The 17,353-nt window shown below is 32.0% G+C and overlaps 1 protein-coding gene across 1 annotated transcript; it reads left to right on the forward strand.

The window, feature by feature from the left end:
- Positions 1 to 8,544: 8,544 nt before the first annotated feature.
- LOC145581456 (phosphoenolpyruvate carboxykinase (ATP) 1-like) lies at positions 8,545 to 16,710 on the forward strand. The gene is made up of 13 exons (XM_081638461.1): positions 8,545 to 8,842; positions 9,021 to 9,279; positions 12,184 to 12,347; positions 12,780 to 12,933; positions 13,054 to 13,138; positions 14,385 to 14,485; positions 14,723 to 15,021; positions 15,170 to 15,343; positions 15,446 to 15,511; positions 15,601 to 15,779; positions 15,870 to 16,039; positions 16,143 to 16,311; positions 16,414 to 16,710. Exons 2-13 carry the CDS (start codon positions 9,023 to 9,025, stop codon positions 16,555 to 16,557), a joined length of 1,962 nt encoding a protein of 653 aa, XP_081494587.1. The 5' UTR covers positions 8,545 to 8,842; positions 9,021 to 9,022; the 3' UTR covers positions 16,558 to 16,710.
- Positions 16,711 to 17,353: the final 643 nt, after the last annotated feature.

Consider the following 17,353-nt stretch of genomic DNA (forward strand, 5'->3'; position numbering starts at 1 on the left):
TACTCAATAAATTATAAAAAACACACAAAGAGAAATAAATCATAAATACCAACATAAATAAAATCACTACATTGCTAAAGCCAAGGAACTAGCCTAATATCTCATGAACTACCCTAATACCTTAAAATCACGACTATAATAGTGTAAAAAATGATGCTCATTAACTCACAATTAAGTTTCTCTACAGATTTTTTTTTTTTTTTTTTTTTGGTGGGGATGAAGTTATATTTAGCTTACGTAGTACATACAAATGTATTTGTTGATGGGGGAAATTATGATGATTACATATTTCATATATTCATCTACAGTAATCATAGTTTTATTAAGGAAAATTTGTTTGATCCAACATTATATGTATAGTATTTTTCAGATTTTGAAATCTATTGTATATGTCGTTATGACTTTCAATTCAGTTGATAACACTTAAGCAGCTAAACTTATACTCTCTGTGTTTCGTAATAATTGCAACACTTTGACGGGCACACATGTCAATACATAACTTTGACTATTAATATTTGTTAATTATTACATATTATTAAGAAATATAAAATGTTTATGAAATGAAAATATACATCACGACTAATCCAAAAATATATTATATAGCAACATATGTTTTTTATATATTGAAAATTAAAAAAAAAATACAAATAAGCATATAAATAGTGCAAAAGTTGAATTGTTACGTTCATTGTAAAACGGAGGCAGTTAATAGTAATTTATATTTTGGCCGTCCAACGTCCGCCAGTGATGTGAGGCGGCTAATCTACCGCCTATGGGCAACCAGGCACTGAGGCACTCATCTTTATTAGGCAGCACGACAATGTTTAATGGATTAATTAGCTTAAACAGCCTAGTAATGCGTTGATTAAGCTTTGACATGGACTATCTTTACGTTGCTTCCACGATGGTGTAAAAAAATTGCTGTCATATTCACACAAATAGGACAAAACCCAAAATTTATAACCTAAAAGTGTATAGACTAAGTTACACATAATACACACTAAGGTGCTGATTATATGGAAATCATTTACAAATCACAACTACCTCTACATAAAATGACGTGGATATGAGTCCTTATCTTGCGTTCAAATCAACCTTATCACAAAAATATTATATATGCAATCTTAAATGTTAAATTCATGGAATAAACTTATAAACTTAAAGGGCTAAATCAATTATTCTTTGAATAAACTTCATTATATTCGGTTTATGTTATCAAGAAGTACATTGCTTATCAAAATAACACGTGCTAACAGATGAAATTAATCATGTAAATGAAGGTATTATTTACTCCGTATTTCTATGTCAAAACTTTTGTGATTAGTGAGTTGTAATCCCTTCCTATGTTATTTGATTTTCAAATTGTTATTTTTTATACATTGTCAACAGCTGTGTTTAGGGTTGACTTTGTAACTCCTTACGTCAAGCTTGAGTGTTTATTTGCGATTGTTACCTAATGCCAAATTCCTTTTTGACTCGCCGTACAAGCAATTATTTAAGTTCATATAGTTCTCAATATCATTTTCCTAAGTTTGGTGAGATCAGAGTACGTGAAATTAAATCTAAGGTCACGTAGAAGATAGAGGTCATATGTGTCGAGCGGCTTGAGCCTGTGCGTTTTGGACATGGCTAGGTTAGACTTACGACCATACATGCCGTGCCGAAACAAGGCCTAGACGAAACGACCCAATGCCACATACTATTGTGTCGTGACCTATCAATTTCACTTACTACGTATAATAAGTGTGCTTTGTCATGTCAAACCATATCATTATGTCATACTTGTTGTGTCTATGTATCTTGTGCTCGAACATGGTTAGATTATGATAAATTGGTAGAAGTCCAGCCAATGGCCCAATAGTCCAATACCATAAGGTTTATTATTACCAACTAATTAAAATAATTGACATCTCTAATGTCTTAATTAGAATTTAGGAGTATGATTAAATTTAAGATTATGAAATAATTACCAACAATAATATTGCATTCAATATTTTTTATTTTGCAATTATGTCTCATATATGTGTTATAATGATGAAGATTAACAAATATTATATTCATTTTTTTTCCAAAAAAGTAAAATAGTATGTTTGTTGATCGAAAATTTACTATATCTAATCTTGTCAAAAAAAATAAAAAATAAAAAAATTACTATATCTAATCTAAGGCATGGGTCTCAAATCTAGCTTTTTTAAGGGAATTTTTAGCAACCATACAAGTCTGAAGATTTGTAGATTTTATCAATTGTTGTTGATGAGGTCCTTAAGTAAAGGTGTCAATTAGAGTGTCTGGGATGGGTTTAACATGTTCGGGTTAAGTATGGTCCATTTTGAATTTAAGTCATACTAAACTATTGTCTTCATATAAGTCGAAATTTAAATTTAATTGGTTGTTTTCAAATGTTGGGTTGAGTTAGTTTTTGACACTTCTATCCTTGAGGATATTATTGGTGAGTATTTAAAAGTAGTAGTATTGGGTGAAATGAGTTAATGATGTATATCTTCGTGTGTGAAAAGTGAATTGTTAAGTTCATTACCACCCACGAAAAAAAACAAAAAACTATTGCTTTTGTAAATATATTTAGTACAAGGATTACTTATATATATATATATATATATATATATATATATATATATATATATATTTTACATATAAATAAAAAGGTATAATACTTCCATGGTTTTCATTTAGGGTGTATTTGGTTGATATAAATTGTTTTTACTGGAAAACCAATTTTATCAATTTCTCTTATTTTTCCTTGTCGGGTTTGGGAAGGGGTGAAAAATATTATCCAGAATTCCAGATGATGGAAATTAAACTCTCAATGAAAGCTTCGTTTTCATTTTTTACTGTCTATGGTAAAAGAATATTGTGTGCGTTTGGCACTTTGGCCACACATTGTGATCGCTTGTAAAATAACAAAGTAAAAATTATTACACTATCCGAGTAACCCTATAATACTGATAGAGTGATTCTTATAATACTGACCGTCTATTACATTAATAAAGTGACTCCAATAATGGATGACCACACAATATGACTAACCACATGTAAAGATGGGTATCGTGCCGTGCCGGACCGTCACCGGCCATGCCTGGGTGGGGCTCGTGCCGGGCCGTGCCATGCTATGCCAAGTTTTGGCACACCCCAGCCCACGGCATGGCACGGCCCACGTGCCTGGCGGGCCGTGCCGTACCGGGCTGCGGGTCAACCCAAATTTTTTTTTTTAAATATATATGTATATTAAAAAAAAATCGATATATAATTTTTTTTAACAACTTAAGTTTATATAAATAATTTTATTAATTTATGTTTATGTTAATGTTAATATATTTTTTTTAAACAACCTTAATTTAATTAAGTTTATATAAATACTTTATGTTTAAGTTTATATAAATAATTTTATTAATTTAGCAAAAAACAATAATGCATATAATTAAAAAAAATTTACGAGTGCGATAAGCCGATAACACAAAAAATTGATGAATAACTTATTTTATTATATGCCGATAGTTGGTAGGATAAATCGATAATACAAAAAATTAATGATAATTAAAAATCGTACAATAATTGATGAGTCGTGTCGTGCCGGACCGTGCCTGGCCGTGTCACGTGTCGGGCTAGTGGGCCGTGCCGGCGTGCCAACCCACGGGCCAACCATCGTGCCACCCGTCGTGCTCGTGTCGATTTTCAATTTTTTTGTTCACGGCATGGCCCACAAGTGAGCCGCCGTGCCGGAATCGTTCCGGGCCCGTGCTGCCCACGTGCCGGCACTGCCCATGCCCATCTTTAACCACATGTGAAATTTTTGAATAAAAATGAAGGAGGTTTGTAACAAGATGTAGCTAATGATCTATTGATCGATCTTTTAAATTTGGTTAATTATCAACTTGTTTGCTAATTGATTTCTTATCTATGACGAATTGTGATTTCAACTTATAACATGACAAATTAATTTCGAATAAACGAGTAGAAGAGAAGTACAAGAGTTTCAAACTTTTCTACTCTGCTTTGTATAATTGTATAGTTTATTATTGAGTATATTCTTCTTAAACATATATTAAATTAGATGAAGCCCGTGCGACGCATGGTTTATTTGAATTTTTTAAAATATATATATATATATATATATATATGCTAAAATTTGTTATATATTTAGATATAATTCCTAATATCAAAAGATAATATTTTATATTTAATCAATTTAAAATGGAAAATCTCATTCGCCAATTTTGCTTACGTATCATTTAAATTATTTAATTCTAAAAAAAAAATAATAATCTCGTATTTAATTGGTTACCACTAAAATTTATTATCCTACATGGCGCGCTGAAAAAATTAAATCCTATGTGGCTCTCTAAAAACTTGGGAAAAAACTCCCCTTTATTAGCTTAAATATCTTAATATGTGATTTCTATGTTATGTATGGCCATGCCTAAGGGCATATCGGTCAAAGGTAGGGCATTTCCCATTTTTATAGGAACTTCTGTACCAGAAACAATGGTATCTCCAATTATAGCCCCTCTGTGATATAAAATATATCTCTTCTCGCCATCTCCATAGTGTATGAGACAAATGTATGCATTTCGATTAGGGTTGTATTCTATGGTTACGATTCTACCATATATGTCTTTTTCATTCCGTCGAAAATTGATTTTACGGTAAAACACTTTGAATTTTGAAATGAAATATTGAAACAAAAGGGATCCGCCACTATTAAAAATGAAGATTTTTTCGACCGTCGCAAACGGTCGCTGAAAATATTTGCGACTGTTGACAGTCGCAACATGGTGGTCGTTATTTACATGGTCGCAAAAAAACAAAATTACGACAGGTTAACGGTCACAGATTTTTTAGCGACCGTATTCATTATTTTCAACAACCGGTTGCAAAATGGTCGCAATTTTTATTCATTGCAACCGTTTTTCTAACCGGTCGCAAAATTTTCAAATTTGCGACTGCCTTGGGCGATCGCTAAAATTATAAAAATAAAAATAAAAATATATTGAATGCACCACACTGCCCAGCCCATGCCACTGCTACATCCCACCAGAAAGTTCCACCACAATCAGCCTCTCACCCTTAAAAACCTCTACCCACCACCACCCTAAAAAACCCACAAAATCTAACAACAAAAATAAAGAACAAAAACAACAAAAATCAAACAAAACCCACATTGCACAAAAATCAAAAACAAAAACGCACAAAATTAAACAACAAAAACCAAACAGTATCTCAACCAAGTATTAAACCAATTAAAAAGCATAAATCAAAAACAAAAAGAAACCAGAAAAGAAAAAAAATTAACAACAATCAAAAAGAAAAAAGACCGGAACAAAAATTAACAAAAAAATCAAACCTAGAAAAAAAATATAACAAAAAATCAAATAAAAAAGTAATCAGAGGAAAAAAATTAAACATGAATCAAAAAGAAAAAAGACCAGAAAAAAATAACAAAAAATCAAACCCAGAAAAAGAATTAACAAAAAAATCAAACCTAGAAAAAAAATATAACAAAAAATCAAATAAAAAAGTAATCAGAGGAAAAAAATTAAACATGAATCAAAAAGAAAAAAGACCAGAAAAAAATAACAAAAAATCAAACCCAGAAAAAGAATTAACAAAAAAATCAACAAAAAAAATCAAAAAAAAAAAAAAAAAAACCCAGGAAAAAAAAATCAACAAAAAATTAAAATGAAAATCGAACCCAAACTGAACAAAAATCAAACATCAAAAAATCATGCTTCGAACAAAAACCCAAACAAAAGTTGAATAAACAATCAAATCAAATTAGAACAAAAATACTTATAAGCACGAAAACGTACCTCAAACCCCGGATTGACTTCGAAATCACCTCGAATTTGGTTTAATAAGGCTAAATTCGGCCTTAAAAACCATTAACTTGTTACACAACCTACGCATAGAACCAAACAAGAGAAAGGAGAAGAGGAAAGAGAAAGGAGAAGTTCCCAAACTTGCCAACACAGAAGAAAGAGAAAGAGAAGGAGAAGAGGTGAAATTCGTTGAAAGAGAGGGAGAATAGAGGAGAAAGATGAGAAGCGTGAGAAGAGAGAGAAAGAGAAAAGAAAAGGAAAGGGAAAGCGTGAGAATACAGAGAAATGAAAGAGAGGAGAGAGAAAGGAAAGAAGAGTGAGAAAGAGCGGCTCTTCACTGAATTAGGGTTAGGGTGCACATCTTATATACCTTTATTTTTTGAATAAAAATAATAACACTTTTTCGACCGCTTTTAGCGGTTGCAATTAATTTAATTTTGAATTATTTTTCATATGTATTTTATTTAAAAAAATGTTTAAACACCTTTACGACCGTTTTATAGCCCAAAAACGGTCGCAAATCTACGACTGCTTTGAAAACGGTCGCAAAATTGCAACTGTGTAATAATTGGTTGCAGATTTTATATTTTGCGATCGTTTTTGTGACGGTCGTAAAAAAAACGGTCGCAATTTGCCTGAATTTTAGTAGTGCACTGTTCCCTATTATACTTATAAAACTTATCTAATTGAATTTTGATAAGAGTCCAATCCTGGAAATTTAAGAAAAATTCAATTAGATAAATTTCCTATCATCTATATCTCCTTTCGAAATATAAAAGTGGGAATTATTGAAATATCTTTTTTTATTGACATTATTATCTTTAAATACACTTTGCGAAGCGATCAATAAAACAAATGATAATGATACAGTTTTATTTCTCAACTAAACTAAATTAGTATTTCTAGAGTCCACTTCTTCCCCATGCTACAAGTGAAAGAGAAAATGTAAAGACTACCATTAAAGCAGCCCAAGCCAGACTTACAATATCCATGTGAATTATGTCCCCTATTTCTACGGTTTGTTTGAATTTTTTAAAATAATTTTTTTACATATATATTTATGTGCTAATATTTGTTATATACTTAGATAAAATTCCTGATATCAAAAGATAATATTTTTTATTTAATTAATTTAAACTGAAAAATCTCATTCGCCAATTTTGCTTACGTGTCATTTAAATTATTTAATTCTAAAAGAAATTAATAACCTCGTATTTAATTGGTTACCACTAAAATTTATTATCCTACGTGGCGCGCTGAAAAAATTAAATCCTACGTGGCTCTTTAAAAACTCGGAAAAAAACTCCCCTTTATATATATACTAGGAAATCTTATTCGCCAATTTTGCTTATGTGTCATTTAAATTATTTAATTCTAAAAGAAATTAATAATCTCTATTTAATTGGCTACCACTAAAATTTATTATCCTACATAGCGCGCTGAAAAAATTAAATCCTACGTGACTCTCTAAAAACTCGGTAAAAAACTCCCCTTTATATATATATATATATATATATTAGAATAGATGAAGCCCGTGCGATGCACTGTTTGTTTGAATTTTTTAAAATAATTTTTTAATATATATATTTATGTGCTAATATTTTTTATATACTTAGATAAAATTCCTGATATCAAAAGATAATATTTTATATTTAATTAATTTAAACTGAAAAATCTCATTCGCCAATTTTGCTTACGTGTCATTTAAATTATTTAATTCTATAAGAAATTCATAATCTCGTATTTAATTGGTTGCCACTAAAATTTATTATCCTACGTGGCGCGCTGAAAAATTTAAATCCTACGTGACTCTCTAAAAACTCGAGAAAAAACTCCCCTTTATATATATATATATATATATATATATATATATATATATATATATATATATATATATATATATATATATATAGATTAGATATGTAAAAATTATAAAGATCTCTTTCTCCATTAAAAAAGGGATCATCTTGATTTACTATAAATCTATGATCGACTGATCATATTAAATGCCCCAAAATCGACCAAGACAATGATGGCATATAAATATATGATCATAAAACATAATCTTCTATAAATATAACTAAAGTTATTACCGATGTCATTACTTTTCACATGTCAACCTCTTATAAAAAAATTTCCCACCAAAACTAATAATGATATCATTATTTTTTTTCAACACAAATAAAAATTTGAAAATGATAAATTAATTATACATTTTCCTAACAGATTTTATATTTAAATTGACTAATTGTGCAATTTCGATTGGAAAAATTAAAGGAATGTCAGAATATTTCATTTTTATTTCATTTTCTTATAAATATTATCTTTTTCTCCTACTCCGTATATTTTATACAGATTATATGAATTGAGGCTTTCACTCTTTATTAATTTCTCAATTTATTAGATGTTGATTAAATTATTTATACTACGTACATATTACACACAAATAAGCTAAATAATATTGTTAAAATTGTATTGCACCGAGCCTAATTCTAGTTAAGGTTTATAACGATCCAAAACCAAAAAATACTTTAAAACAACTCAAAGAGACAAAAAGTGACTTTAAAAGCGCGTTTATAATCTTAATTCTTAACTCCAATATTTAAATAATAGTAAAATCAAGATAAAGTAATAAAGCCTTAAAAATATGGACTTTTTCCACATTGTATCAATTCATAGAAGAGCTGGAGATCAAATCATGGATAAGATTTCAACCATAAGTTATTATCTAAACTAACCATAGTTAAATATTATCAAAGGGCCCACCTATTAATCTATTATGGCCCCACTAAACCCGGAAACGTTCACTATATAAAGAAGCCCTTGTGCTACTTCAACACTCATCCTTCTCATTTCTTCATATTTCTCCGTAAAATCTTCGTTTATATGCTACGGAGTACATTTTTTTTCTTTTTTCATTAATTTTCTCTTTTTTATTTTTTTTTATTACTCATCAACCATTTTCTGGTGTGTATTAATCAGCCTCTTAAAATTTTAGTTACTCAGAGGTACGTTATGTATAAATATATATCATTGTCAACATTAGTTGTTCAAATCAATAACATCTGTGTTATTAAAATTGTAGATAGTTATTTTGAGACGAAAGAAAGAGCTACAAGTGCATTATATTACAAATTATATCGACATTGTTTGTAAAATATTTTTTGGATGTTGTGTATTACACAGATATGGAAAACGGAAACGGAAACATGGAAATGCCCGGGAAGGGGCTAACGAAAATACAAACAAACGGAAGCGGGAAAAAGGGGAATGAAGTTTGCCACGATGATAGTTCATTACCGGTGAAGGCTCAAACCATTGACGAACTTCATTCCTTGCAGAAGAAAAAATCAGCGCCCACAACCCCAATAACCGGTTCCCCGTTTGGTGCCACTTTTGCCATGTCCGAAGAGGAACGCCAACGACAGCAACTCCAATCCATTAGGTATTTTTTTTTTTAATCATCAATTCTCGTGCTTTAAAATTAACGTCATTTGCATCGATCGCGTTAGATTAGATTGCCACTTTGCCACGTCATGCAAATGATTCTTTTACGCGAAAGTATATTTTTAGGGTGATCATGTTAATATCGATCCCATTAATTACTAAATATTGTTCTTATTTTGACTTTATTTTTTTTTTATTTTTATTTTTATGAGTTGATTATGGTCTGAAACTAGTTATAACGTTTGTATATACGTAACTTCATGGGTTGTGACTTGATTGTGAGTCTCGTGACATTGCACAAGTTTATATGATTGTAAGCCAAGTGCATGTTCCAATTACAATATATTACAAATAATAGTATTCGGTATTAATTGGGAAATTTATGAAAAAATCAAATCAATGCAATTAATATTTGGTTTGATTTGATTTAATATTTTCATTTTAAATATAACAATCTCCATTTTAAAAATATACAAATATTAAAATAGGCAAAAGCATCGTCAAAATTGTAAGATAAATGGTAACCCAAAAGGTAAATTGTTAAAGTCATCCCAAGCCAATGTATCCTTGTGTATACTACTCCTACTTAAATACAGTAAAAAATATCATTCCAATGTAAGAAAGTAATCATATTATCCCATAAATAATTTTGTTTGATTCTTAAATATCTTTTCCTAATTCACCCCAAAAAAACAAAAAACAAAAAAGTCATTTAAAATGGACATTGTATAATATGGACTGATTTTATTTCATACTTTGGATGGAAATTACACGGCAATTAGTTAGGTAGCATAGGAAGTCCCCAGATTACGTAAAAAAACAATTATAGTTGGCGAATTTGCCCCCAAGAATATTAAATAACAAAAATTTGAAGAATGTTTGCATTTTGTTATTAATTCCGTTACAAAGAGTACCGGGCTGAAAATTTATAATCTAAAATTTCAAGAAGCCGAAAGATAAAGGAAGCAATGGTGGCATTTACAAGGGCATTACATCATTGAATTTAAACGTTACCCCTTTATCTTTTGTAATGTACTGACTACTGAGTAATATATGACATTAACATATTTTGATTATTAATAAGTCCCGTATAATTTTATTGATCATGATAAAACATATCTAAAAAACATCATTAAAATGTCCTTTTATCGTGCCAAATGATACTCATAAATTGATAATCTTGTCTATATTAATTTTAACGGGTTATGTCATAGTAGGTTGAGAATTGAGATTCATCTAATAACTATGACGTTATAAGATATAACTCCGTGTCTCCTAAGTTTTAGTCCTAACTGCATAAACTTAGAGGTAAAAATCCCTTATCATCTACCGCTTACAAGTTGTTTAAACAATTAAAATTGGAAAAAAAAAAAAAAAAAAAAAAAACTCGTGACCAAGACAAAAGCATTCCAAATGGCTTATTGTGGGGCCATCCAAAATACGTGTCATTTACTAATTCAAAATGTGCTCCAATCAAAATTTTCCATATCATTTGCTATGTATGAGTTTCTTTTATTTATGATCATGTCCTATTCATATATAGTTATATACTTCTATAGTTCTATGAATAAGATTTGAAATATTGAATTTCCCATCCCTCGAAACACATCTCTCATCAACTCGACTAAAAACTTCTGTTAAAAAATCCGTTTTATATTATATAGAGTATTGAATACAGAGTAAAAATATATATGAGTATTATTGTAGAAGGTAAAACTACCTTCAACAATTTATCAAATGCATAGGAACCTTGATTTGTGCTTACTCAACACATAACCGCTAATTAATAGTTAACATTTCAAAATAAAAAGACGTAATTAAAAGATTACAATGGTTTTCTTTGGACTCATGGATGGCTCCTCAATTACAAACATGTTTTGAAAATTGCGAAATTCTTTGGAGTCATGGATGGCTCCTCATTTACAAACATGTTTTGAAAATTGCGAAATTACGGGCTAACATTGATGATGAGAAGCAATGTAGGAAGCGGAAGCAAGGGAAGGTCATCAAGGGTAAACCCAATACTCATAGATGAGAACCAAGCAAACACACCTTCTGAAAACTTCACCTCTTTTTTCTGTTGCCGAAACCCAACAACCTTGTTCCACATTGCCAAATAATAATCCAAAAAAACCCATAAGTTGCTTTGGCATCAACTGTTGCTATTGTGTACAAAAAGACACATTAAGCAACAATTCTAACCGTACCAAGTCCCAACCCATTTGGCGCAAATGGGTTTCGTGCTTTAACCATGACAGTCTTGAGGGTCACATTGTCCATGATCATGTACTGAGTGCTAGGGAGATTGAGGATTTGACAACATCATCCGCTCTACCCAAGGATTCTTTATGGTCAATAAGGTGTTTATTTCTTTTCTTGTTCATGTAGTTTGCTAAGCAACTTCAGCTCTTTTAAACGATAATGTTTAGCTGAAATAACAAACTTTTCCGATTTTCGCAATTCAACTAACAATTTTTCATTTCCTGTATAATTTAAAGCTATATTTGTTTGAAATTTCACAACTTTAATTATCTTTTACCTAATTTTATCAAGTAGTCATTTTTAGCAATTGTTACGCAAAGAGCTTAAATTCATAACCAATAATAATTTTAGTGACACGTGTCAAATTATTTTATTAATCGAATTGCTTGCGTTGTTTCTTTTAATTTATAGAGGCGATATTGGATATCATGAAATTTACAGACTTACTCTCTTACTCTCAATTAATTGTCAAATTTGACAAATTTTTCTTAGAACTTTTTGATCAAATGAGGCAATTAAAATAAAACCGAGGAAGTATCTATTATTACGAGTTATTATATTGGGAATTCATAAAGCCATGTCAATAGTTGACTTTTTCTTGTTGGATTGGTTTGGTCTGTGTTTTGAACGTGACTATTAGTGCGTCATTGGCGTCTTCGGCCAGAGAGACAGGGCCGAAGGTGGTAAGAGGAGACCCAGGAAAGGCTTTTAAGCATGTGCATCATCACCCGGTTGTTCCGACGATCAGCGTCAGTGACAGCGCTCTCAAATTTACTCATGTCCTCTACAACCTATCTCCGGCTGGTACCTACTTCTAACTCTCCATTTTATCTTTTATAATTCAAGAAATTCAAACTTATAATGCATAACTAGTTAATTGTACAATATTTATCAGCCTTTTTTGTTTAAACTTCCATATAGTGATTTATATGTAAGGCATGCATGATTTAAACACGTAACTTGTAGTTCCATTTGGAATTGGGTGAGATTTGTCTCAACGTACTAACATGTCACGGCTGAAAAACGTATGGACTATAGAGTACGAGTAATAATTAAGTCATACATCAATAATGTAACAAGTCGAACAAATCACTCAAATTGACAAATTTTTTGTTACAAGTACTTAGTGACTCATTAGATCAAATAATTGCATAATCGTGACTTTCTTAATTGACCAATGATAATTACAAGCATTGTCAAAGAATAGGAGTAATTGAATTGGGGTTGTTGGTGCAGAACTGTATGAGCAGGCGATCAAATATGAAAAGGGGTCGTTTATTACATCAAATGGTGCATTGGCAACATTATCAGGAGCAAAAACAGGGAGAGCTCCTAGAGACAAGCGTGTTGTAAAGGATGAGACTACTGAGGATGAGCTTTGGTGGGGCAAGTAAGACCATATCCGTTGTCTCATTCTCTTCTCTCGCTTTGTGTACTTCATTTAGCTAGTAATTTTATTACTAAATGAGTTGTTTTTGATCATACTTTGTGTGCAATCATAATGTTGCAGAGGTTCGCCTAACATTGAGATGGATGAACATACCTTCATGGTTAACCGAGAGAGGGCTGTTGATTATTTGAATTCTTTAGACAAGGTTATTTTTTTTTTCCATTTTTGCTATTTATTCCCTTAAATCATTTTGTCTTTGTATCTCTTTGGATGTTATTCCAGTAATTTGTCAAGTTAATTTAATGTTTTAAGAGATAATTATTTATGTTAATGTGAAGTCCTTGTTCAATTAGAGTGACATTTTGGTGAAAAACCTTATTACCTTTGCCTTTCTCCCACTAGTATAGTATAATGCTAACACACTCACAAACTGAGGATCAAATATGGTATTTTATTAACGTGGGACTCGAGTTAGGAAACTTTGTATCCATTCTTTAAACTCTTATAAGTTGTAATGACAATGAAGGTGACAAAATAATAGGAGGCAGTGTATAAAATAGTCCTAGAATAACATTATTGAGCGAGGGGGAGTTATGGAGTGTTAAAGGAAAACAAAATAGTGATGTAATAGGCAGGTTGAACTTTGAGTAAAATATGGGCAAGTGAGGGATGTGACGATATGAAGAAGTTTTATGTTTTGTCATATGTTAGCAGAGGTGCTTCCTCTTCTGAGTCCTATCCTTTACTTGGGAATATCACCTCTATTTTATCGTCTATGTTTTTGGCATCTTCATGTTATTTGGATATGTGGAGACTTTCCCATTCAATATAGTTCGTTGTTGTCTTCCTATACACACAAATCAGTCCCTTTTGCTCTCCAAAACTGAAATATGGCTGTATAACACTTTTGTGTTGTTATGGATTTGTCGTGTACGTGCCAGATGTATGCCAATAATGTGTGTGAGAGACAGGAGATTTGTTGTGTTGCACCCCCCCTTTGTCTGAATTTTATAGTCACATGAATTTAAGTTACGTATGGAGGGAGTTCATAAAGACGAGAGTAGAGGTGGTCGTCATGGGCTAGGCTGATATTTTTAAGAAGTGAACCATATTGTGTTAAAACAGGTTGGTCAGGCCTACTTCCAGGTTGGAAAATTTATGCCCAAACTGATGATATTGGGCCGGGTTGATGTGGGCTTTTCAGGCCAAAAGATACAAACTTTGGGAATTGGACATGACTTAAAAATTTGGCTGACAAAAATTTACAAAATGTAATTTAGTGTTAAATGTCTAAAGTTCATAAGATTTCATGATGATCAAGCTAAGCTTACTGTGGGAACTCTTTGAAGTCTGAAGTTCTATTGCAAGAAGCATAAGAAGTTGATATACTAGAGATGAACGTTAGAATTCTTATTAAATGGCTGATAATCAATGTGAAAAATATATTTTAGGTATTCGTGAACGATCAATTTCTCAACTGGGATCCACAGAACAAAATAAAAGTCAGGATTGTATCTGCAAGAGCTTATCATTCTCTGTTCATGCACAACATGTAAGTATCTACTCTTAGATTCAGTTTTCTTTTACTTGCTTGTGCTCTCATTTATCTAAAGGCCTAATCTCCTAAATTGGCTTCTTATTCTAAGATGTATATACTGTATGATTTTAATTATATAAAAAAATGGTTTTAACAAAATGATGTATACACATGGATAAGAAAGCTGAAAATGGATGTATCTAGCTTTGTGTGTGTGTGTGTGTGCAAATTTAATAACTGGATGGGTGATAGGTGCATCCGACCTACATCCGAGGAACTAGAGGACTTTGGTACTCCAGACTTCACTATATACAATGCTGGAAAGTTCCCATGTAATCGTTACACACATTACATGACATCCTCGACTAGCATAGACCTTAATCTTGCTAGAAGAGAGATGGTCATCCTCGGCACTCAGTATGCTGGGGAGATGAAGAAAGGTCTTTTCAGTGTAATGCATTATCTCATGCCTAAGCGTCAAATTCTTTCTCTCCATTCTGGCTGCAATATGGGCAAAGATGGTGATGTAGCCCTCTTCTTTGGCTTATCAGGTATACTAGTATTCCCTGAATTTTGAATTGAAGGACAATTTAGATGTTGCGCTAGCTAGCTTGTCACATTGTCATATTTGCTATCTACCTTGCCACTACGCTCTTTGAATACAAGTATGATAGATAATTCCATGGCTTTTTTCTTTAGGTACTGGGAAAACTACTCTGTCAACCGATCATAATCGTTACTTGATTGGTGATGACGAGCACTGCTGGAGTGATGATGGTGTATCAAATATTGAAGGTGGTTGTTATGCTAAGTGTATTGATCTGTCAAGGGAAAAAGAGCCTGATATTTGGAATGCCATCAAATTTGGAACTGGTATATACTTTTCTTACCAAACTTTGTAAACTTAAATTCCAAATAATAATTACAATACTTGAATGATAAAACCTGAGGCTTCTGCTTTTCTAAATGGATCAGTGCTTGAGAACGTAGTATTCGATGAGCACACTCGTGAAGTGGATTACACAGACAAATCCGTCACAGGTTAGAAAACAGATTATATTGATTATCCTAATCATATATTTTGGCAGAACATCATTTGAGGCAAACCTTGTACTGTTTTGGTGTTTCAGAGAATACTAGAGCAGCCTACCCTATTGAGTTTATTCCAAATGCTAAGATACCGTGTGTTGGACCTCACCCGAAGAATGTCATACTTTTGGCTTGTGATGCTTTTGGTGTGCTCCCACCTGTGAGCAAGTTGAACCTTCCTCAAACCATGTACCATTTCATCAGTGGTTACACCGCTCTGGTAAGATCGATCAAAATTAGTCCGAACAAACAAACTCTAGTAATGAGTGTGAATTAGATGGCGTAATTGATTTGTAACTTGAAACTACAGGTGGCTGGCACGGTAGATGGAATTAAGGAGCCAACGGCAACATTCTCAGCGTGCTTTGGTGCAGCTTTCATAATGATGCATCCTACTAAGTATGCTGCGATGCTTGCTGAAAAGATGCAGAAGTACTGCGCTACAGGGTGGCTTGTCAACACTGGTTGGTCTGGTGGAAGGTATAAAGCAAAGATTTGTGTTGAGATTATGCAGTATAATCATAGTGTAGAATCATGTAGTTGATACACAAGATGATATTGTAATTTGTTTTTGCTTATGCAGGTATGGTGTGGGTAGTCGTATCAAGTTGCAATACACACGTAAGATAATCGATGCCATACACTCAGGGACCCTGCTGAATGCAAACTACAAAAAGACGCAAGTCTTTGGGCTTGAGATCCCCTCTGAAATAGAGGGAGTACCTTCAGAAATCCTTGATCCTATTAACGCTGTTAGTTACTTTTTTCTCTACTATATGACTTTCCACCTTGCTTTGCATAGTAAATTCTAAATAATTGTGATATTAAACTGCCCTTTTTCGTTCGTGTTGTAGTGGCCGGATAAGGATGCTTACAAGGAGACACTGTTAAAACTGGCTGGACTATTTAAGAACAACTTTGAGGTGTTCACAAACTACAAGATCGGCAAGGACAACAAGCTCACAGAGGAGATCGTTTCAGCCGGTCCTATCTTCTAATTAATTTGGTACTTGAAATGATCAAAAACCTTGTTCCTAAGGCTAAGGTGTTGAGACTATGTATGGCAATTCGGAATATGATTTTTGTCATTGCTAGAGAGAAGAGAATGTGATGGTGTAACATTGAAATGCATTTACAATTTACTAACTACAAATTCCATTATTCTATACACTATTATGAAGTGATATAGCAGTAATTGAACTAGTTTAGGCTGGTTCCTTCCAAAATAATCAATTTTCAATTTGTGTATACCAATTTTACCCTCTCTTTTCTCCTATACGAACCTCAAGAATAAAACAAAAAGTGCAGTTTCATAGTAAAATCTCGCTTTCTCAAAAAGTTCACTCCCAACTTTTTGTTAAGTAGCTTCTTAAAGTATTACACCTTTGTTCTTTTTTTATTCCTATTTGAATTCTCTTTGTGAGAGTAAGAAAAGTCAAACCACTCCTTTTCTTAAAATAATAATAATAATAATAATAATAATAATAAAGAGTAGTGTAAGATCTATCAAATATTCAAATACAGCAAATAAATGGACATAGACATTGCAGTAGTAAACAAAAACAATTAACTCAAACTTGATTATTCCATATTATTGAGTGGGTGATTAACTAACTCAATTGGTTAAAGACATGAGGGTGGTATTTAAGAGTCAGAATCAAATCTGATGTGGATCCCTCAATACTTACAAGGCTCGTGAATTTTTTTGAATAAGGGGGTATGGTGCGGGAGCAATCAATATGGCTGGGTTTTTCTTGAAGATTATTGGAATATTAAATTGTTGTGTGGCCACAT

The sequence above is a fragment of the Chenopodium album genome, chromosome 15, assembly GCF_948465745.1.
Source record: "Chenopodium album chromosome 15, dcCheAlbu1.1, whole genome shotgun sequence".
NCBI lineage: Eukaryota > Viridiplantae > Streptophyta > Magnoliopsida > Caryophyllales > Amaranthaceae > Chenopodium > Chenopodium album.